General features: G+C 39.8%; 1 protein-coding gene across 18 annotated transcripts in view; it reads right to left on the reverse strand.

Annotated features, from left to right (window-relative positions):
* Positions 1-22,584, reverse strand: part of NEDD4L (NEDD4 like E3 ubiquitin protein ligase) — a 308,711-nt gene that overhangs the window by 130,997 nt on the left and 155,130 nt on the right. For 11 of the 18 annotated variants that reach the window (XM_087958572.1, XM_087958571.1, XM_087958570.1 and 8 more), the window contains 3 exons: positions 17,809-17,890; positions 15,857-15,895; positions 8,103-8,156 (listed from right to left, as the gene is read on the reverse strand). In XM_087958572.1, the coding sequence (XP_087814698.1) occupies positions 8,103-8,156; positions 15,857-15,895; positions 17,809-17,890 (175 nt within the window). Of the gene's footprint in view, positions 1-4,236; positions 5,537-6,326; positions 6,522-8,102; positions 8,157-15,856; positions 15,896-17,808; positions 17,891-22,584 lie in introns of those variants that run through there. The other 7 variants (XM_087958569.1, XM_087958566.1, XM_087958563.1 and 4 more) reach the window with 4 other exon arrangements.

Consider the following 22,584-nt stretch of genomic DNA (forward strand, 5'->3'; position numbering starts at 1 on the left):
TGCAGTTATGGTTTACTGAGTGAACCTTAAGTGGCTGCATTTGCACAGCACGGTATTTCATAAATGACGGCTTACTAACCACACTAAATGGGTTATGAAGGCATGTCAGGGCAAAACTAAACCAACCCACTTAGGTTTTGTGCAAAGTAGGAACCCAGCTGCATTTACATATAAGCATCCTCATCAGTTTTTATTTATTTACCAAATTTAGGTACCGCCTATCTCATTCTCCAAGTGACTAAGAGTGTATTTTTTTTCCAGTGTTTATTTGTAAGCACGGCTATTTGTTCTTGAACATTAGCTTAAATGAAAAAGCCACAGGCAATTTAGAGATATTTCTGGGAAACCCTGTTTTAGCCACTATTCAACCTCTACTCAAACATCAGTGTTAATGTACAATGGAAAGCATAAATCAGTTCTGTCCACTCAATTTCTGTCAAGGCATTCACTGCTGTTCAAAATGTAAAAAGAATAAAACAAGCAAGCATTGCAAAATATAGACCAAAGGAACATTAGGGTAGTTACTGTATAGTACCATAACATAACTATTTCAACGAGAAATCTCATACAATAACCTGTTATCTATGCCTTTATCATCTAAGAGGCAACATTATGTAATACGGTTCTAATTTGCACAATTCTATAAGTTTTTCTGGTGAATAATAGTGATCTAACAGTAGACTATAAAAAGTGAAAAGAATTCTTTGGAAGCAAAACGGTGCTAAAGTTGGAAACTTCCTCCTGAAAATTTAAACTATACCATAAAGAATTATAGAGTTTTATATACATACAATTGTATTCTATTGTATGCCATGGTATTATATACATACACAGACTCTTCAACAGAACTCAGATTACCAAACACAAATTAATTATACTAACTGATTATATACACAATATAATATATTCTGTATAAAATTATATACAAAACCTACATCATTAGACAAAAGAGGAAAATGACAAACCTAATAAATTTCTTTGCATACTTTCTTTTGGTCTGATGCTTGCTTGTAATATTCCTCTTGCTTACAGATACAATATTGTGTATAAATATTTTAATCCTCTTCCTTGCTATTTTGCTCATTTGTTAAACAAAATGAAATGGTTGCACAACATCGCAAATTTTCTTTTTATTCTTGGACAAAAAGGAAACTGCAGTCATTGCTTATTACTATATAAGTCACCATGTGTTAGACAAGGGGTACAAAATTGTGTCTCTTCCCTGGGCTGGACTACAGTTTCCCTCTTCTGTATCTATTGGCCACGTTGACTGGAATTAATATGAGATTTGAGTTCAACATTATCTTGGGAGTTCCAAGTTTTTCAGCTTGGTCCTGGAATAACATTTTTGTTATGGTAATTCATGAAAAAAAAATTGCAATGAAAAGTGCAACATGCCCCTGAATTTTTATTCCAAAGAATGGCCCATTGTAAATAGATTCTGTTTAAATGTAAATGATTGCCATTTCTGTATTTTAGAACCCACCTATTTTCTAAAAGAGTATTGTAAGATACAGATATAAGAGATTATTTGAGTAGCCACCAACTCTCCATAGCATCCAGTTAATATGCTGCAATTCACTACAGATGGAAAGTATCTGTCTTTCTTGAATTACTTTATATAATGGCTTAATACCAGCTACTATTAACTTTCTCATTACAGAGTTTGCTTTTTGATTCTTTAGAGGGATTAGAAAAAACTTCTTATATCTAAGATGAGATAGATATGGACTTTAAAAAACTTCTTGGTGTGTATGTATATAACACACACACACACAAATACCATAGAAAAATATGAAGAAGCCCTCCTCTTGATAATAATATAAGTTTAAATTTTGGGGTGTATTTTAATATTACAGTATAAAATGCATATTTTAAACAGTCAGCTATTTTCCTAACCTAATTTCTCAAATTTTTATCAGGAGCCCTTTAAAAGGTGGAACCATGTAAATAAGTCAAAAACCTTCATAACAGGGAATTATGTATATTTAGCAAACAACATTGCAGAAAATATACAGAATGAAGTATTCGTAAAATTCCTTCAAAAAGATATTCACAGGATGGTGGAAAACCCTTATCTGACTGCCCTTTGCTCATTCGTTGATTGACTATGCCATCGAATTGTTTTTGACTCCTAGCAATCACGTAGCTTTTTAAAAATTCTATATTTCATAATATTCTACTCTAAAGTAATGTAATATGAATAATGGTTAAGGCACCCAGCTAGAAATCAGGAGACTGTGAGTTCAAGTCTTGCCTTAGGCATGAAAGCCAGCTGGGTGACTTGGATCTAGTGCAGGGGTGTCCAACCTTGGCAACTTTAAGACTTGTGGACTTCAACTCCCAGAATTCCTCAGCCAGCTTTTGGTTGGACACCCCTGATCTAGTGAGTCAGACTAACCCACTTCACAGGATTGTTGTTGAGGGGAAAACAGGAACTGGAAGGAGTATTAGGTATGTTTGCTACTTTGAGTTATTTATTTAAAAATATATAATTTAAATCTTTGAAACAATTGATGAAAAGTATTTTTTTTAATAGAGGCATTAACGTAAAATCCTTAAGATGTTTTTTAAAAGGACAGCTCCAAAAGTTTAGAGTGAAAAATAACCTCAGATCATATTAGTGTGATTTTAGTATGCCTGCAATGAAACCTGAGGGATTGTAGCAAGGACAGTAAAATCTCAGGATAAGCAGGGTTAAGTTTAGGATTCATTACTTTTCCTAAAACAGAAAAATAACAGGGACTGTCACAGGCACAACGTGCAAATCATTAAAAAAATGTAATTTGCTAACCTTTCTGTAACAAATTTTGTTTCAATAGCCTAAAATTTGGGATTTTATCACTAGTGTCCTAAATGTTTTCAAAACACACACGCCCCAAGAATAAAAATTAGTGTAGAATAAAGCTTTTATGTAATTCCTCTATTAAAGCAATATTTAGTACTTTCTTCTTCTATCAACAGGCATTAATTCCATTACACATGAGCTAGAGCAATGAGAAGGCCCTAAACTTGGCATGGTTTCACACAATATTTATTATTCCAGATTCCACATCACCTCGCTTGCAAACTGCAATGACCAATGGTTAATCTGCAGCCATACTAAAATTACATAATAAGATTCAGGCTTTAATCTTTCTTGATTGATTTGAACTTCTATGCCACCCAATCATGTAAGGGTCTCTGGGACATTATAATCATTCAGAACACATTAATGAAAACCTCAGTCCATTTAAAAACTACACAAAAGATTACGCAAAAGTACAGATTAGAAAAAAACCGATCCATGCAACAGGTAAAAGAAATGATAGTGGCAATGAATACAGCATAAAGTTATCCTAATTTTAAAGCAGAACCAAAACAGTTCATTTTGAAAATTTCAAAATAATTATTTAAATGCTTGGAAAAATAAAATGTTTTCATCTGGAGCCAAAAAATAATAAAAAATGCCAGTAGGATAATGTAGAAACTTGGCAACGTTTCTATTGTACAGTATGCTGTAAATCTGATACCTATTTATATTTCAAAGCTGAATATTATCACAAAGTGCTTGTTCATTGTTACATCTAATTATTGTAAAACTAAACTGAACTGAACAAATCAAAACATTCTGAGGTTCCATGCAGCTTTTTCAAGTTGCTAGGAATTTATAACTAACCGCCCAATGTACAGGAATAGCTTAATTAATAGTACTCCTATTTAAACAAACAATGGTATACCTATTTAAATACCTAAAAGTATTATAACACCATTAATTTTAAACTGTATCCTTGGTTCTTTGATAGTTCAAGTGTTTGTGCATGTATTCGTCTCTCTCTCTCTCTGTGTGTGGTGTATACATCATATATTAGACAGATTTCAATTATTTCAAGCTATGAAGATTGCAGAATTTTTGAAATCCTAATTTATTATCTGGGGCACCATTTATAAAAAGTGATAAAGCAGTTTACAGATTTGTTACAAAAAAAGAATCCCCATTGTGTTTAGATGATGTAACATTAAATTAAGTAACATCTGAGTCACTAGCAAATATAAAAACACTTCTCTGGATTTAGTCATAGCTTAGCAAAGGAAGATGCTCCAAGATTATTCTGGATGTATACAGTTCTTTCTAGCAGTGCAGAATTGTGTTGCAAAATTGCATAATGCACCCTGTATTTATTTGTTTACTTATTGATTGCCCCAGCCAGCAAAATGAACCATTGAAGTTGCCAGGATATTGGTGTTTCTACTTACTGATGAGTTGGCTGCCAGTGGAGCAGCTGTATTTGAATTTTCTTGCCCACATGGTTGGTTCTTCTCACGAGTTACGAGAATTCTGAAATGCTGCTGCCCTGTGTTTTGATCTGGACAAATTTTAAAAGTGCATCCTTGCCCCGGGGAAATCTGCTCAACTGAATTGCTTCTGGCCATGTCGGGGCCACGCTGGTCATTTCCACAATGGACATCTTCTTCCATTGGGCTAATTCGCTCGGCCTGCGGTTGAACTGGATATGAGGTGCTCCTCCCCAGCCGTATCCGTGGGTACCTGACTAACCTGTCTCCCTTTGTTCCTGTGAAGCCAAAATTACAATATGCTCCAGCACTATTTGACTGAGACTGCTGCAATTGAAGAACAAATAGCTTTTTCCCAGAGTTGGCTGACCCATCTGGCAGGTGTTGCAAAGACCAGCGCCTGGGTTCTGAGCAAGAAGAATTATTTTGGGCCTCTGGACCAAATGGCATCAGCGTAACTTGAGGCATATCTACACTTGAAGCCCGATGCTGAATCCTTACCCTGCTAATATTTAAATCCAGCGCAGGTTTGTTTACGTTGTCCTCTTGACTGCTGGCTGCACCCTCATTATTCCAGTTGTTAGAAGGTAACGTACAAAATATAGTGTGGTTAGAAGATCCTCCATTGATCTCGTGTCCCAGGTTCTCAAGTTCTCTCGTTGGAGAATCCTCTGGAGTTACCTGTGAACTACTTGGAGAAGAATGGCTTCCATCAAGAGAGGTACACCGCTCTCCTAGATCAGAAAAGGGACATGACTCCTCTGGAGGAGACCCAGATTCACTAGCATGTCCATTCACAGCATTGCGCTGAAGGGAGATCTGCATGGATGAGCTCCTCATGGGGCGCGCATCAATGCTGTTCAGAAGCTGCGGGATAAACATGGATGTGCTCCTTTTCAAGGAGCCACCTTCCTGCAGACGGCCGCTGCCATCTTCACAATCGATTCTGTGCCTGGAGAAAGGGTGAGGCCCATTCCTTCTTGGCAAAGTGTGGAATGCCATGAAAAAGTCGTCATTATCCTCCCTCTCGGGGTCTAGGATCTCCAGCTCAGGAGCTGTATTGCTTCGCCCTGAGCCAAAATGAAACCGCAACCGATGGGCCATGGTCTCGGGAGAAAGCAGAGAGAGAGAGGGAAAGAAACAAGGCCAGGCACTGCCAGCCTTTACGAACGAAAGACATAAACTCCAAGAAAAAGTGTCCCATCTGCCAAAGTGTTAGCACTGCTGCACTGATAGCGACAGATAGCAGAAATAGCCCAAGTGGCAAGCGACATTCCATGCGTGATTGGGCAAGACCAATCGGTGCTCCTCCACACTGTGACTTGGGGTTGGAGGGCTGGGGTCACATGACCTATTTTCCCCTCTCCAATACAAGCGTCTATTTCTCTCTCCCCCTCCCTTTCTTTCTCTTTAATACCAGCAAGAGCCTGAAACAGCACCTTCCCAGCTGCTCCTTTTCCATCAGAAAGGATCGGTCCCAGTGGGAGATCTCTCACAGCTGACTAAGGCAGCAAGCACACTCAGCTCTGCTATAAATCTAAACTGCATCATATTTGCAGAACACTTTTGAATGGCTGCAAAACAGAAAGACGAGGAGCGGAGGGGGGTGGGAAACCACAGACACAAACTCACACAGAGGAGTGACTTCCTCTCTCTTTTCCCAACCCTGTCGAATTGCCCTTGTTATGCTATCAAAATTCTCAGGGCTGACCACATATTGCTGGACTCAAGGAAGGCATGTGTGTGTGCACACACTTAGAGACAAACACACACAGAGAGAGAGAGAGAGAGAGAGAGAGAGAGAGAGAGAGAATGTGTGTGAGAGATTTTGTTCATGTAAGCCTCCCAACGTCTTTTGACTACTACAAGTAAAGAGTAGGATATCACTTATCACTCTTTCTTCCCTTCTACTGAAAAGTAATTTAAATGCTCCTCTCTCTGTCTTAGCAATCAACACAGATATCAAGTTGCCACTGCAAACAAACTGCAAAGAACCTTCTTCGACCACATTCAAACTTTTTTCAGGAGAGAAAAGGAAAGAAGATTCTTACATGCACAATTCAAGAGGCACCGCCATCCATCTTCCTTGTTCCTGGGTTTTAGAAGGCAGGGCAGGCGATAAAAGCTGGAGCAGGGGTAAGCATGAAGGATTGTACAGAATTTGAGTTAAACTCCATGCTAAACGATGGCAGCCTTCCAGTGTGAAAGTGAGCAGTGTTAGAAAGGTTGAAGTGCCAGCAAGAAATAGAGCTCTGCTTTGTTAGGAGCCAAGAAACGTCAGAAGTACAGACAGATGGACTGGGAACCCAAAATTAAACAATGCCCAAACTTGATTCTGCTCTGAGTGGTTGTTAAGAAAGGGGTGGGCAGAAGCAGACATCCGACAGTTTCAAAATCTGCAGGCAGCACGAATTAAAAACCGGGTCAGTGAAACTAAAGTGTTTATTACGGAGATAAAATAAAACCACTTGGTTTTCTGCATAAATGAGAACCTCGCAGCAAAAGCTAGAGAGAGAGAAAAAACATCATGGGAATATCCACCGAGAATGATGTCCTAAATATTTAAGACTTAAGTATTCTAACGATTTATTTCATGTGAGGAAAGAATCAGTTTCCAAAGGGGACAAAACTTTCAGTAATCCAAATACCAAAGGTCAGCATAATCCTATGTTTTGTTAAACATGCAAGAGAAAAGCAGGACTAATAATACTGATCAGATCATCCATCTCCCGCTGGTTTGAATAAAGTCTGAAACATCTTTAGCATATTTAACACAATTTGAGGACATATTTTCATCTTATTTGATTAATCAACCAATTATGATACTATAATTACATTTGTAACCTTTCGCCAAAGGCTTCAGTGTTTTAAGCACTTACAAATACAAGTTTGGGACTTCAGAGAGAAGTGATTTGTGATGAATACAAGCTAGCAAAGAACAGTTGAAATTCCCGCTTAGTTCTCATTTTACTCCAAACCTTTTTGTATACTCTGAATTGTATCTATAGGCTCCATTACTTACAACATGGTATTCCTAACAGTGTAGATATCTGCAATAACTCACAATAACTGTTCATTATAATAAAATCAGAGCAAAATTCCCCAAGGAAGGGAGATGAGAGGAAAGGAAGTACATAGATTAAAAATAAATAAATGGTACTTAACATTCATTAGACCATAAACAAAAGGAACATTAAATGCATTTTTAAAGATAGGTCTGGTTCAAATTATAAGCTGAAACATCAGCAACATAGAGACTACAATGGCAAATAGGTTGGACTAAACAAAATTGCGAGCTACCATAGAAAAGCACCTACATTTATTAACTACTTCCTGGACGAAGGATAAAACAATAGCTTTTCACCTGAGTGGATTCATATGGAAGCTTGGAAGCCACACCATACTTCAGTATTTATAGAAACCAAGTGCATGGCAGCCAGCTCAGGTTAGTTGACTCTTTGTTAAACTGGTCTCACATCAAACCTTTTTCAACATCCTCTTCCTGGACCCAAGCCTAGGCATCTTACTGCTTAATTGAATTAGCTTGTTTTCTACCTCTGTACTATCTCTCATCCAGTAGCAAAAATGAGTTACCACCATTAAGTCCAAGGTTCTGAAGGGCTTAATAGCTATTTGCTATCTTCTTGTCAATCTGAGAAGCAACTGTATTTATTAGCCTCTTACTACTAATGCATATCACATCTCTCCATGTCTCACTTTTAAGAAATATTTTTCCCAGGGGAGAAAGGGAGAGAAGGAAAAATGAAAGGTATGGCACAATGTTCTCGTGCATAAAGTCAATAACCATAAGGGGGGAAAATACTCACCAATCTATTTTCATCAAACACTTCAAACAGCAGTCTGTGATTAGATGGATTTACCTATAAGGGAACAAACAGAGAAGTCTATAAATCCAAACTCATTTGGCTCTTGCTTTTCTTTCCCCGATGAGACTTGTTCTAAAAATGGAGGTTTATTTTCTCCAAGAGTTCCAAATTGGATGTTAGGTCATATATTCCTTATTAAGTGAAGCCCCAATATTTAGCCGAGTTTGGTCAATCACAAAAAAACTGAACAAAGTCATATCTGATCAGGATTGGATATGATGAGAGAAGCTAGGATACCCCAAGATTATAAGTAAATTAAGAAGTTGGAAAAAAAAACTATCAAAAGATGTCAGTGGCCAAACACTTCTTGTCCCCCCACCTCCGCAAGCAAGACATAAGGCCAGACAAGTTGGGAAATGACTATTCCTTTAATGTCCATTGATCCCTTTGGAGCTGTTCACAGCCCTTTGTTGTTTTTGCCATCCTGAACAATTTTGACTACTCTACTAGTTACACCTGATCTCATATCATTTCTACATATATTAAAAGGCATTGGTCCTAGGACAGAACCCTGGAGGTCCCCATTCATTACATCATTGTGAGAAATGTCCATGGAGTCCTACTCTTGGTTTTCTACTCTTCAACCAGTTGCTTATCCACAAGAGGACCCCGCTGTGTTATTTCCCTGCTGTGTTATTTCATAGCAGTTGAGCTTAAGGTCAAGGTAAAGGGTCCCCTCACACCTATGTGCTAGTCGTTTCCAGCTCTAGGGGGCAGTGCTCATCTCTGTTACAAAGCCGAAGAGCCAGCACTGTCCAAAGAAGTCTCCGTGGTCATGTGGCCGGCATGACTAAACCCCGAAGGCGCATGGAACGCTGTTACCTTCCTACCAAAGTGGTCCCTATTTTTCTACTTGCATTTTTACATGCTTTCGAACTGCTACCGTGTTTCTCATAAAATAAGGCCGGGTCTTATATTTTTTTGAGCCCCGAAAAAATGGCTAGGCTGTCTTTTCGGGGGTGACTTAATTCCCCCCCTTGCATCCTCATCTAGAGCGCCCTGCGGGCAGCCTTGCCACCAGCCGCTCCTAATGGGTGATCATGGCGAAACGCAGAGAGCTCCCTACTCCCACCAAACACCTTTGCTGCAGACCCAAGACCTTTGGCACCCTGTTGCTTTCCCTTCTGCCCATTCCGCTGCCACATTGGGAGCTGCCGCTTCCGTGTTTGGAGTGCCACTGCTATTTGGAGTGCCGCCACCATTTGGAGCACCGCCGTCATGTTTGGAGCTGCCACTTCCGCGTTTGGAGATGTTGCCGTGTTTAGAGTGGTGGCGGCGCTCCAAATGGCAGTGGTGCTCCAAACAGTGGCAGTGCTCCAAATGCGGAAGCGGCAGCTCCAAATGCGGTGGCAGCTCCAAATGCGGACATGGCAACTCCAAACAGCGGCAGCGTTCCAAACGTGGAAGCGGCAGCTCCAAATGCAGAAGCAGTAGCTCCAAACGCGGCGGCAGCTCCAAATGCGGAAGCGGCAGCTCCAAACGGCAGCGGTGCTCCAAACAGCAATGGTGCTCCAAATGTGGAAGTGGCAGCTCCAAATGCGGCAGTGGCATGGGCAGAAGGGAAATTAACAGTGGCGGGTGCTGAAGATCTTGGGTCTGCTGCAAAGGTGCTTGGCAGGAGTAGGGAGCTCTCCGCGCTCTACCATGATCACCCATTAGGAGCAGCTGGTGGCAAGGAATTGCTGCCCGCGGGGCACTCCTAACGGCAAGTCCCCTTGCCCTTCCCCCCATTTTGCATGTTTTAAAATAGGCCTAAATTTGGGGGGAGGGGCTTAATTTGATTTTATGCCTAGAAAACATGCTGGGTCTTCCTATTGGAGGAGGTCGTATTGTTGGAGAAACACGGTAGGTTGGCAGAAGCTGGGACAAGTAACGGGAGCTCACTCCGTTACAGAGTGCTAGAGATTTGAACCACCAAGCTGCCAACCTTTCTGATCGACAAGCTCAGCGTCTTAGCCACTGAGCCACCACGTCCCTTATAGCAGTTAAGCTTACTGAGAAGTCTTTGATGAGGGACTTAATCAAAGGCTTTTTGGAAAATCTAAGTAGATGATGTCTGCTGGCTTGCCCTTAACTACTTATTATCAATCTCAAAAATACTTTTGTAGGTTATTTAGACAGGACCTTCCCTAGTGAAATCTTGTTGGATATTCTACGCTTGTGTCTATAAAAGTTTGATATTTTATCTTTAATAGTAGCTTCTTCCCTGGAACAGAAGTTAAACTGACAGGCCTACAATTTGCTGCATCTCCTTGTGAGTCGTTAAAAATTGGACTTCCATTGACCAACATATAGTTTTCAATTATAGTGGACAAGTGTAGAGACATATTTCCTATTTCAGTTCGGAGGTCTACAATTTCAGCTTTAAATACTTTAGTAACCTTGCAAGTAGCTATTGTGATGTGCCAATTGCTCCCTTTGTCAATAAGGCCTAGCATTTTTTTTCTCTTGTCACCACTGTATGATTCAGTTCATCTGATTCCCTTCTTGAGAGCAGTAATTCAGATTTAGGGAATGGCCCCAATTTTTCTCCAATGCAGTCAGAGGAAAAAAATTGTTCAGCTTCTCTGTAATTTCCCTTTCCAGTATATCACTCCTTCTTCATCCAAGGGACCAATGAAGCTTATTTGAAGAAGCTTAACTGGTTTGGCAATGTACTGTTGTTGTTAGCTGCAAAGTTGTGTCTGACCCATTGTGACCCCATGGACAACATTCCTCCAGGCCTTCCTGTCCTCTACCATTTTCTGGAGTCCATTTAAGCATGCCTACTGCTTCAGTGACTCCATCCAGCCACTTCATTCTCTGTTGTCCCCTTCTTCTATTGCCCTTAACCATTCCTGGCATTTGGCTCTTCTCCAGCGAGTCCTTCCTTCTCATTAGGTGGCCAAAGAATTTGAGTTTCATTTTCAGGATATGGCCTTCTAGAGAGCAGTCAGGGTTGATCTCCTCTAAGACTGACCGGTTTGATCGACTTGCAGTCCAAGGGACTCGCAGGAGTCTTCTCCAGCACCATAGTTCAAAGGCCTCAATTCTTTGGCACTCAGTCTTCCTTATGGTCCAACTTTCACAGCCTTACATTGCAACTGGGAAAACCATAACCCTGATTATACACACTTTTGTTGGCAGGGTGATGTCTCTGCTTTTTAGTATGCTGTCTAGATTTGCAACTTCCTTTTTCCTTAATCTGATGTCCTCATTGCCCAGGACTCTCATTCTCTGTGACAGCCAAGGGGTTGTCCCCTTTTGAGTGGGGCTTTGTGAATCCCATCCACCTACTTTTCTCTCCAACTGGTTTGTTCCCATAGAATCTGAAAGCATTCTGAGTAGTAGCAGCTGTTTATACCAAACATACAAACACAGTATCTGTCCAATGGTCAGATAATGACATTCAGAATGATCACATATGTGCTACATCCCTGCTGGCTGCCTATTTTCATATCTATTTTTAGAAGTAGTTTCTTTAAATTTATTCTTTGTTTAGCCTGATTCTTTAATTTTTGTAAGATTAATTATGATTTTTTTTTTGAATTTTTACCCCTCTACTGTCTCAAGAGCTCTTTGATCCCACTCCTTGGTTGCTAAGCAACAGAAAGTCCAGAAGCTAGCCCAAATCAGAAAAACATTCAAAAATACATTAGAAACCTCACTTAATATATGGATAAACTCCTCTACATGTCTCCTTTTTATGACCAATAAGCTTCCGAGTTTAGCATTTTCTACTTTTTTCAACAGGAAATAGGAATGATAGTACTTTGAAGATGCCAGGGGTTCAATCTGGGATCTCCTATAGGCAAAGTAGAAGCTCTGTTCTTGGCTATACAGATAGTCCTCATTTAGTAACTACAATTGGGATCTCCAGCTCGGTCATTAACAAAGGAATTACTAAATAAACAGCGACTGTGCGGATAATCTTACTGCAACTTTCCTTTGCTTTACAGACCTGGAAAGTTCATAAATGCCAATGGCCACTAACAAGACAGTTGTTAAATGAGGACTACTTGTAATTCCTCTCACTGTGATAGTCCTAATACCTCTGAGTTTAGGGGAAGCTTCCATACGTAACACTAACTATAAATTGCCATATCTTTTTTGTTTTTAAATTCAGGCTAAAACTGAATTAACTTCAGGGCTCTTTCAGATATTTGATAGTTCGTGAAATACAATGCTATAATTGGCAAAAGATTAGAATCTATTTTACTGAATAGATGTCATCACATCTAATAGCTGCAGATAATCTTTCTTCCTCATTCTTGCTTTCCAGGGGTAAACATGTCCTACAAAACTAGTAATATTTGACACACACACACACACCCATCCACAAATCTGGGACAGCTTTACTATTTTTCTTTGTAGCCTTATCATTTTATGAATTTCATCAAAATACTTTCAGACAAATACCAAAAGTTGGATAAACACTTAGAATTAACCAACTGTATTAAAAATATGGGCTTACTTGGAAGCAAGTTCTACTATGCCCTAATGGGACTTATTCCCACGTAAACATATATAAGATGGCCATCTCAGAACTGAATCCTATGAATGCTTACTTGAAAACAAACCCCAGTGCAATTAACTAGGTTTACTCTGCAGTGTGGGAGTTCAGCACTGCAAGCTTTATTAATATAAAGTGCAAACTGACCAGACAAAAATTCTGCTAGAAAGATTCCCATGTATTAAACTTTGTTATGGTTGGAATGGAAAAAGCTAGGACCAGACACTCAGTGCTAAACAATTCCTAGGATTGTGCATTACTAATCAAAACAAATTTGATCCACTCTCAACTCTGTTCCTCTCCTCCCACCCTTTTTCTAGCCATTCCTTAGTATTAGAAAGATTGAGTGTTACTACAAAATATCTACAGAAATCTAACCTTACTTCTCACTGTTAACGCTACTATAGAAATCTGATTGAAAACCATTTATAATGCTACTGAGACAGTGCCAAAATATTGTTTCTAAAACACTGAGCATAAAGCAAGCCAATTGGATAGACACTGACAGACTACTGAAAAAGACAGTAGCAATTCAACATCTTACAATGCCTCAGTCTGTTGGCAGACAGCTGCTCCCAAAGATTAAATTTAAATTGCTTAAATTTTACCTTGCCCTTTTTCTGCATGCGTTTTTTTCCCCCTTTCACTCTCTTTTTAAATAAAATTTAAGAGAAAAGTGAAACAATATACTTTTCCATGTTAAGGGACTTCAGTTCACTAAGCTTTGAAACAATGTAATTTCTAGATAAGGAACACTTCCTACAGCATAAATCAACTCCAAGTAAGTGAAGAAGACATTTGTTGGAGACAAAAGAGTTGGAATGTTTGTGTGTACATAAGAAAGTCTCACTTATGGAAGGATAAACATGTAATGTGGAGGATACAGAAGTAATGCAAAGAGTGAGAGTTGATAATCCTGGAATCCTGAGAATATGGCACATGACTAGGGATGTCTTCACTAACACACACTAAGAATCTGGATCACGTATGTCGCAAGCAATTATGTTTTTGTGGCACATTTGGGCATGACCTAGATGATTTGAGCTATTTTATAGCCCAATACTCTCTCTTTCTTCTCTTAATCTATCAATTAAGAATAATCTGGTAGATAAGGAAATCAAACATGCTACTCCAAAAGCTGCAGATTACATAGGGCCGTGATGACGAACCTATGGCATGTGTGCCACAGATGGCACACAGAGCTATTTGTGTATTTTTGGGGGCTGAAGCCTCTGGGAGGCCGAAAAAGGCCTCAAATGGGCTGAAAATCAGCTGGGAGGCACAGTGCGGGTAAGGGGCCGATGTGGGGGTGGGATTGTGCACACATGCATGGGGGGCATGAGGAGGGGTGCATTGCCTTCTGAGTGCTGGAACGCGAGCACGCACACAATTTTTGGCACAGGAGCCCAAAAAGGTTAGCCCTCATTGACATAGGTACTATAATGTAAAATTAGAAGGCACTAGTGTGGATAAGTTTTAAAAAATTACCAAAGCACTATATGTCCCAAAGGTGCTTTTTCAAGAGGCAACTGGACTTTCTGTTTTTTTTGTTGAAGACATTTAGCTTCTCATTCCATTCCCCGCCATCCAGTCAGAGCTGAAGAAGCTTCTTGGATGAGAAGTGAAACAACTTCAAAGAAAAAACAGAAAGCCTAGTTTTCTCTTGAAAAAGCACCTTTGAGACAACCATGATCTGGATGACTGAGAAAGCACTATATGTTATAAACTAACATTTTCTATCTCCCACTGGTTTTGTTTAAGTCAGGGGTGTCAAACTTGATTTCATTGAGGGCCACATCAAGGTTGTGTTTGACCTCAGGGGACCAGGGTGGGTGTGGCCAGTTCAACACCACTCGTGTCGGGGGCGCCTGTGTGGCCCTAGCGTTCTGCCAATGAAAACAGGCTCCTGAGCTCTGTTTTCATTCGCAGAGGCACCGCGGGCCATTCCTTCGCTGTTTCCAGGGCGGTCCTGCAAGCCAGATCTAAGCACCCTGTGGGCTGGATCTGCCCCCTGGGCCTTGAGTTTGACACCCCTAGTTTAAGTGAAATGAAAACACAAAAGACATTCTAATAATGGGGAACCATGTTTAGTGGTAGTCATAGTAAGACTACATACATCTCAGATTATATCCCAAATATTTACATCCAAAGCAGGGGGGGGGAGGGGAATAAAACCTGAAAAAAATCCATCATCCTTAGAAAGAAAGCGCAAATAATACTAGAGTGGGATGGCTTGGAATGAAGCAATTTCCTGTGTTATTACCCCCTCCTATGAAAAGCTCTCCCACTGAATGTGCATCTTGCAGCACTGGGATCGGAAATTCTTGTTCTTATTTGAAACGATTAGGGACGAGCATGAGGAGTCTCGGTTATCCAATACCTTGAAAGTATGTGATGGCTTGTTGGCCTGCCACACTTAAGCCAGCTCTCCAGCAAGTACACCATGGCCCAGTAACAATTCAACTACTCTTGCCACTGAATAAAGGCTAGCAAGCCCTCAGAACCCCAGAGATTACAACTAGAGTTTCCTATAACTACCACCATCAAAGGGACACGTGTGGTCAGTTGGGTTGCCAAAACTCTTGCACTTTTGTAAGATACAACTCTTCAAAGTATTCCTGTCCATCACCCAAGAATAGTATCCCTTCTGATCAATCTCTAACAATGTACCCAACCTTGCTTGCATAAATTCTTGAGGTATCAGGTTATGATTAACCAGAAAGTGGCTCAGAGGAGAGACACAACAAATCTGGAAGATCTAGTTAAATATTTGGAACTTTAGATCTGGTTAAAGTCAGGGTCTTTTCTCACGCACACATACAATTTCAGTTCTCCTCTCTGTAAATAAAGAAAAGAAACACTAATCTAGCAGTTTTTGACATCTTTCAACCTGGTTCATCAACCTAAATTCCAACTTGTACATTAGGATCTGGTTCTTTTTAACTAAACATGGTTGCCTTTTTAAAAAATCTTTTTCTCCATCTCTCTCTGTTTATCTTTTCTTCATTCCTCTGCTCCGATTAAAACTATGACAGTCAACTAAGAAAATGGAATGAAAACTATAACATTCTGGCTACCATCCAGAGCTATTTCTGAGACTACCTAAACAGACCACATAACTTTTTGGGGGCAAATTAATGGTATACAAGTATTACTGAACAACATTCAATGTAGAGTAAAACTTCTTAAAAGCAAAACTTACTCTAAAATAAAATTCTTCGTTCCATTTTGGATTTAGAGTCTGTAAGAAAAAAAAGAGGTCGAAATTTTAGTAACACAACCCTTTAGAAAATGCTGCAAATATATAGTACAATTTGTGTTGAATTACAACAGAGAGAGGAAGGAGGGAAGGAAAATCACTGGCACAGCTTTCATCAGGAATAAAGACATTGTTATCAAAAGGCTTCAAATTCATTTGCTAAGCAAACTACTTGTGGGAGGCCTTGTGAAGCGGGATAAACCAGAAATAGACACCACTATTATTAGGAACTACACAGTGGGAGCTGATCAGTGATGACCTGGGCAGAGATGTCTTAATAAAGAGAGTTAAATATTTCATTATTAAAAATTCTTCAGCTGTCAATGGGGGAGTTAATGGAGGATAAGGTGAAGAATATGCCAGTAGAAAGATTGCCCCCAGTCACATTATTTACACAAGCATAATTTATACTCTCCACTCTAAAAAAGGAAAGGAATTCCAAGAGATAAATTTCAAAATATGGTTCAATAATTTTATTTAATTGGTCTGACAATTAACACATTGGGAGTACCCGAGAGAACTTATAAGAGAAATCTTTTAAGCAAAAAAAAAACAAAAACAGATTTTTTTAAAAGCATGAAAAACACTTCAATTTATATATTTTTCCAAATAGCAATCTTTTATTCATTTTTAAAGGCCAGGAACAGAACAAACAAACCTGATAAACTCAGTTTGGTAATTAACCTGAGAAAGAGAATGCCAACATTAACAAAGCCTTAATATTTATAATTGCCTTCTTTCTGATGTGTAGGAAAAATGGAGCAAGGCATCTTTCCATTTATCTATTTAAATATGTATAATTTAGAATGTTACCTGATCTTGAACCAAGACTATTAATAACTGTAGTGACTAAAAGGTGAACTTTGGCCTAATATTCAGTGAGACCATATCGGAATTAATGTTACACGTTCTCTTTCACTGAGATTGAAATACAATGTTCTGAATCATTGATACACCATGCCAATGGAATATTATTAGTGAGCATCTACCTACTACAAGGGCCTTGCTGCCAGATTGATGCAAAAATTCAAAGCACCACCAGATGGCAGCAAAGATACATAAAACTCTTAACACTTTTCTGCCACCTACTGCCCGCCCCTCTGGATTTCTGATAATCCTAAATTTTGCAGCCTGGATTTTCTATTCTTCAAAGTCTAGCAGACCAGCTGGTGGATTTATTAATAAAGACTTTTGCAAAGGCAATTCCAGCTTTATGGAATTCTTGGATATTTTTGTTATTTATTTATATCCCATCTTTATTATTTTTAGAAATAATTCAAGGTGGCCAATATATCTAATACTCCTCCTCCTTCCTCCTGTTTTTCCCACATCAGCAAACTTGTGAGGTCCATTGGGTTGAGAGAGTATGACTAGTCCAAAGTCACCCAGCCAGCTTTCATGCCTATATAGGGCAGGTCTGGAAGTCATGATCTAGTATCCAGCCTAAAGCTTTAACCACTAGACTGGGTGTCAGCAACCTGCGGCTCTTTGGGCCCTCTGCTGTGACTCCCTGTTGGGTGATCCTACCACTGGCTGGTCCCGCCCCTCACCTTCCCCTCCCAGTCACTCCTTACCTGGCCTGAGAAGGTAATGAGAGGGAGGGGGGAGGAGAGGGGGGGACCCATTTCCCACAAAAAACACCAGGAGCCACAAAACCTGCCCAGGTAGGCATGATTGGGTGGAGTGACGTTCAGTTCGCCATGTCCATCTAGATTTTGAACCTTCCAGTGTTCTCTTTTCTGTGGGAAAGAGGTCCAAATGGCTCTTTTGAGTGTTTAAGGTTGCAGGCCCCTGCACTACACCAAACTGGCTCCCAGATTAGAAATAACTGCTCTTTTTAAAACACACAAGAAATACAGGTTTTCAAATGCATGCTTATTATTACTTCTACTTACTTTTTTAATAGTTTTTGTTTGGACCAGGGCAAGTTCTCGGTTTTCATCTGCTACATACAATGACAGTTTCACGTACGGATCACTGCAACAGAGAAACCCGCCGTTAACATTACATTACATAATTTAATTTCCTAAGACAACTTATTGTCAAGCTGTTGTACTTATTTACTTATATGAAATTTGTATTGTATAGCTGAAACCAGTTCAACTCCCCGAAGCTTGCAAGAAAATGAATAAAATAAAATATCTACCATAATGAGAATAAAAGCAAGCATTTAAAAAACATCAGTGACTCACACTCATGTATGCCCACAATTTAAGAAATTCTCTATGACTCTCTCCTTAACACCAGAGCCTCAACTCAACAAGTCAAAGCCAACAGCAACAGTAATAGCAAAAATAACCTTGAAGACCAAATGATGAAGGTGAAGATCACATCCAGAAACCCTCTGGAAGAGCTCAGCTTGTTCTAGCTTCTGGAAGTCCACTATTGAGGGGACCACTCTAATTTCTAGAGGGAACCTGTCCAAAGACCAGTTAACATAACTGGAAATGTTTTCTAGCCTCAGAATACCTCATGTATTACAAAAAATTGATGCATCTGTATGGCTTTGCTTATTGGCCTGAGGCCTGGATGGAAGTCATCCCGGAAGGGTTACTGGATTAAACAGAAGATTCCACCTCTTCTCCACTACCTTAGCTGTTTTTCTGCCAATGTTAACATCATATCTACTCGTCTACTGTTTTACTCTTTCATAATATCAGATTCGTTTTATCAGATTGCAAGCTGCCCAGAGTCACATGACAATGACATGGGCGTCATACATATTTCATAAATAAATAAATACGATTCTGGCAAATGGCTATCTAAACAATTCTTGAAAACCTCCAGTGATTGAACACCTATAACTTTAAGCTGTTCCATTTGTTAATAGTTCTCACAGGAAATTCCTCTTTAGTTCAAGTTGGATCTTTCACTGTTAGGGCTTCCTCTCGTAATTGTGTTGCGTTTTTTGTATTTGACAAGTTACTACTCTCTTTGCAACTTTTTATAACCATCCCCATCAACACTTATAGATTTTGATCGGCCTTATTAATCAACTTCAACCTGCTCTTCTGCATAATGCATGAGAACAATTTTTAATTTTCTCACAACTGACAAATCCAATTAGCTGCCTTTTGTGTATAGAGAGGCGTCTACCTCAATTCATTCCAGAGAATCCTGTTCTCAACTCTGAACCTCTTTCACCAAGCAACGTTCTGGAAGGCTTCCTAAAATACAGTTTTTGTTCCTCTGTAAAGCCATTCTAATATATTACCCAGCAGACCACTGGTTTGACTTTTCTTACAAAGCAGGGAGCTCCCTTGGCAGGCAGGATTTAAAGAGGAGCTGACACATTTGGAGAGAAGGATGGGGGGGAGGAAATGGCACCCCTGGGATTTAATATCCATCGCTTGATAGAATGTCATCAGCTGAGAAACACAGCTCTAACTCACAGAATATATTTTCTTCCCCTTGGCTTTATAAGTAGCAATGCTGTAGCTAGAAATCAGGAAGCATATTTGCTATTTCTATCTTCATGCACTACAGTTTTGTTGCTACACAAGTCCAGAGTTTGAAGTCTTTGCAATGAGCATAGAAGTAGTTTAGAGTTGGTCCTAAAACACTACCTTGGGGGACACCACTGTTGACAGGTACAGAATTTGATAGGACGCTCCCAATTTTGACCATTTGTTGTCTTCTATCCAGTTTTGTAGGTGTCCAGAGACACCATAAGATTTTAGTTTTAGGAGTAGTTTGTTGTGTACCACTGAATCAAAGGCTTTAGAGAAGTCTATGTAGATTGCGTCTATTGCTTTGCCCTGAACGAGTGGTGTCGTCCATATGTTTTTGCAGTGTAAGAGTTGCAGATTACAGGATAGTTTTTTTCTGAAACAAAATTGTTTATGAGAGAGTAGGTTGTTTGTCTCTAAGTGGAGGATAATGGATTCGTTAATAATTGATTTCATGACTTTACAGGTGATGCAGCATTCAACTAGGCTGGGGTCTTCCTTTTTGAAGATGGGGATGGCCGTGGCTTGTGACCATAGTTTTGGCAAGGAGCTGGTCCTGAAAGATTTTTCAAAGATTATGCTTAGAGTTTCGGCTATGGCAGTGGATAGCTTTTTAAAGAAGTAGGCACATATTCCGTCTGGTCCAATATATAGGGATGGTTTTAGATTGTGCAGTGTTTTTTCAACAATGTCTTCTGTAAAATCGATATGTATTAAATCATTGTAGTTGTCTGTGGTTCGACTAGGAAGTGCTGGGCTTGATCCATTGCTGTTTACAAATACTGAGCCAAAGAATGTGTTAAAGAGGTTTGCTTTGATGGTGTCGTCGTTGCAATCTTTGCCATTAGGTCCTTTCAGGGGTGGGATTGAGTATTTTAGTTTATTGCTTACAAAATTGTAGAAAGCACAGGTGGAATTTGTGCGTTGAAGGTTTTCCTCTTGTTTAATGTGATAATTAGTGCATTCAGTTTTTATCTGGTGGCATAGATTTTTGTATCGGCTTTTGAAGTTGGCAAAGTGACCAGATTTGTTTTTTCACCAAAGTGATCTCTTTTTGGATTTTTGGTCATGTGGCTGGCATGACTAAATGCCGAAGGCGCACTGAACACTGTTACACCTTCCTACCAAAGTGGCCCCTATTTTTCTACTTGCATTTTTACATGCTTTTGAACTGCTAGATTGGCAGAAGCTGGGACTTGTAATAGGAGCTCACTCCATTATGCAGTGCTAGGGATTCGAACTGCTGAACTGCCGACCTTTCTGATCGACAAGCTCAGTGTCTTAGCCACTGAGCCGCTGTCTCCATTTAATCATAGTTTACTGAATAAATCATTCTTGACTAGGTTTACACAACATACTAAATAAAATCCGGATTACATCTGAACCTAATCAGTCATAACTGGTCACATCTCATCATTCATTAAATGACTCATTCATAAGATGACCAATTTATGATCTTGGTTGAATAGCTTGTTATGATAGTGGGTGAACAAAACTGTTAGTTGGATGTTCTTGTCCTGATTATCTTAACACCCTTCTATGTTAAGAATGAATGATGATGCTTGCTTCTCAAAGCACAGAGTCCATATGAGCTAAATCATCACATATAATGTTATGGAGATAATGGATGAAGTTGTACTCATTTATTCCTCCATCTTGGGACAATTTGGTCACAAGTTAATATCTGCCAGAGCAGGGATCCCCAACCTTTTTTGGCCCTGCCCCCGGTCCGGCATCAGCTGGGCGCCGCGGCCCGGTACCGGCATCAACTGGGCGCCGCCATCTTTTTGACGAAAAGATGGGGGCGCAGCGCTCGGTGAGCTTTTGGGCAGAAATGGCTTTCTACCGGAAAAGCTCACGAAGCGCTAGCCGCTCATCTTTTTTGAAACGTGCTTCCGGTGAGCTTTCTACCCGGAAAAGCTCACGGAAGCACTTTTAAAAAAGATGGCGGTGCCTGCTAACCAGCGCCCGGTAAGAGTTGTTCAGCGGACGGTATCGGTCCGCGGACCGCGGTTGGGGACCCCTGTGCCAGAGAGGACCGGTATTATCTGTACGGTTGAAGCTGATCTTAAACTCCAGTAGGCCCAACTTCTCCTGTGCTTCTTTGATTATCATTGGCATGAACCTTGGATTTCAACAGCATGAAACGCCCAAGCCAATGCTTTAAATTCTACCCCCTCCCACCAATTAAGTTTCTCACTCTTGACCATTGTAAAACAGATGGACTTCAACTCCCAGAATTCCCCAGCAAGCATGTAAGGCTGGGGAATTCTTGGAATTGAAGTCCACTCGTCTTTAAGTTCCCAAGATTGAGCAATGCTGGATTAGTAGAATCAACCACCCTTTGTTGTCAGTGGTGATGGCCATCAGAGTGATGGACATGACCTATCTCTATCATGATACCAGGCCTTAAATCATATTGAAATAGACCTAAATAATTCATTTAAGAAATTCTGCACTTGGCGGATGAACTGAGTCCAACATTTCTGGCTCAAGGTTTTCTTTTCATGGTGGCTTTACTGCAGAAGTCTAATTGAAAGTAATCTCATGTCTCTAAGGAGAGAATTGCAAATTGTCCAGCATGACTTGCACTCTGCCCACTTCTACTTAGATTATATAACTTTATTATAGAAACTATGGGTGAGCTGCCAACTAAATTTGCTTATTTTGCTTTTCCCCCCCAATTTTTTCCTATGTATCTTTTTAAAATATAATGAAGTCTTACTTGCTCCGAGAAAAATGTAATATATACAGAGCCAAGGTTGGTATAGCAGTTAAGGTGCTAGCTCAAAAACCAGGATACTGTGAGCTCTTGTTTCATCTTAGGGATGAAACAGGACTGGGTAATTTTGGGCCACTCAATTGCTCTCACCCCAATCTACCACCCAGGGTTGTTGTTGTGAGGATAAGAGGAGGAAGAAGGAATATGATGTATGTTTGTTGCTTTGAGTTACTTTTGAAGTAATAATGGTGAGATTGAAAAATAATAAATAAAATAAGCAAAGCACAACCAAAAAAATACATACTTTGTATATCAGAATATAATTCTACCATATAACAGTGATAATGGAGTCCAGAACTATTCAATCTGGGCTACAAAACTCTGGACCGCCACTAGATGGCAACAAAACAGTTTAACTTTTTCTGTATCTATTGCTGTAGGTCAGGGGTGTTACACTCGATTTCATTGAGGGCTGCATCAGGGTTGTGTTTGACCTTGGG

The sequence above is a fragment of the Notechis scutatus genome, chromosome 2 (genome assembly GCF_049901735.1).
Source record: "Notechis scutatus isolate UNSWTSFEM ecotype Mainland chromosome 2, rNotScu1.2, whole genome shotgun sequence".
NCBI classification, from domain to species: domain Eukaryota; kingdom Metazoa; phylum Chordata; class Lepidosauria; order Squamata; family Elapidae; genus Notechis; species Notechis scutatus.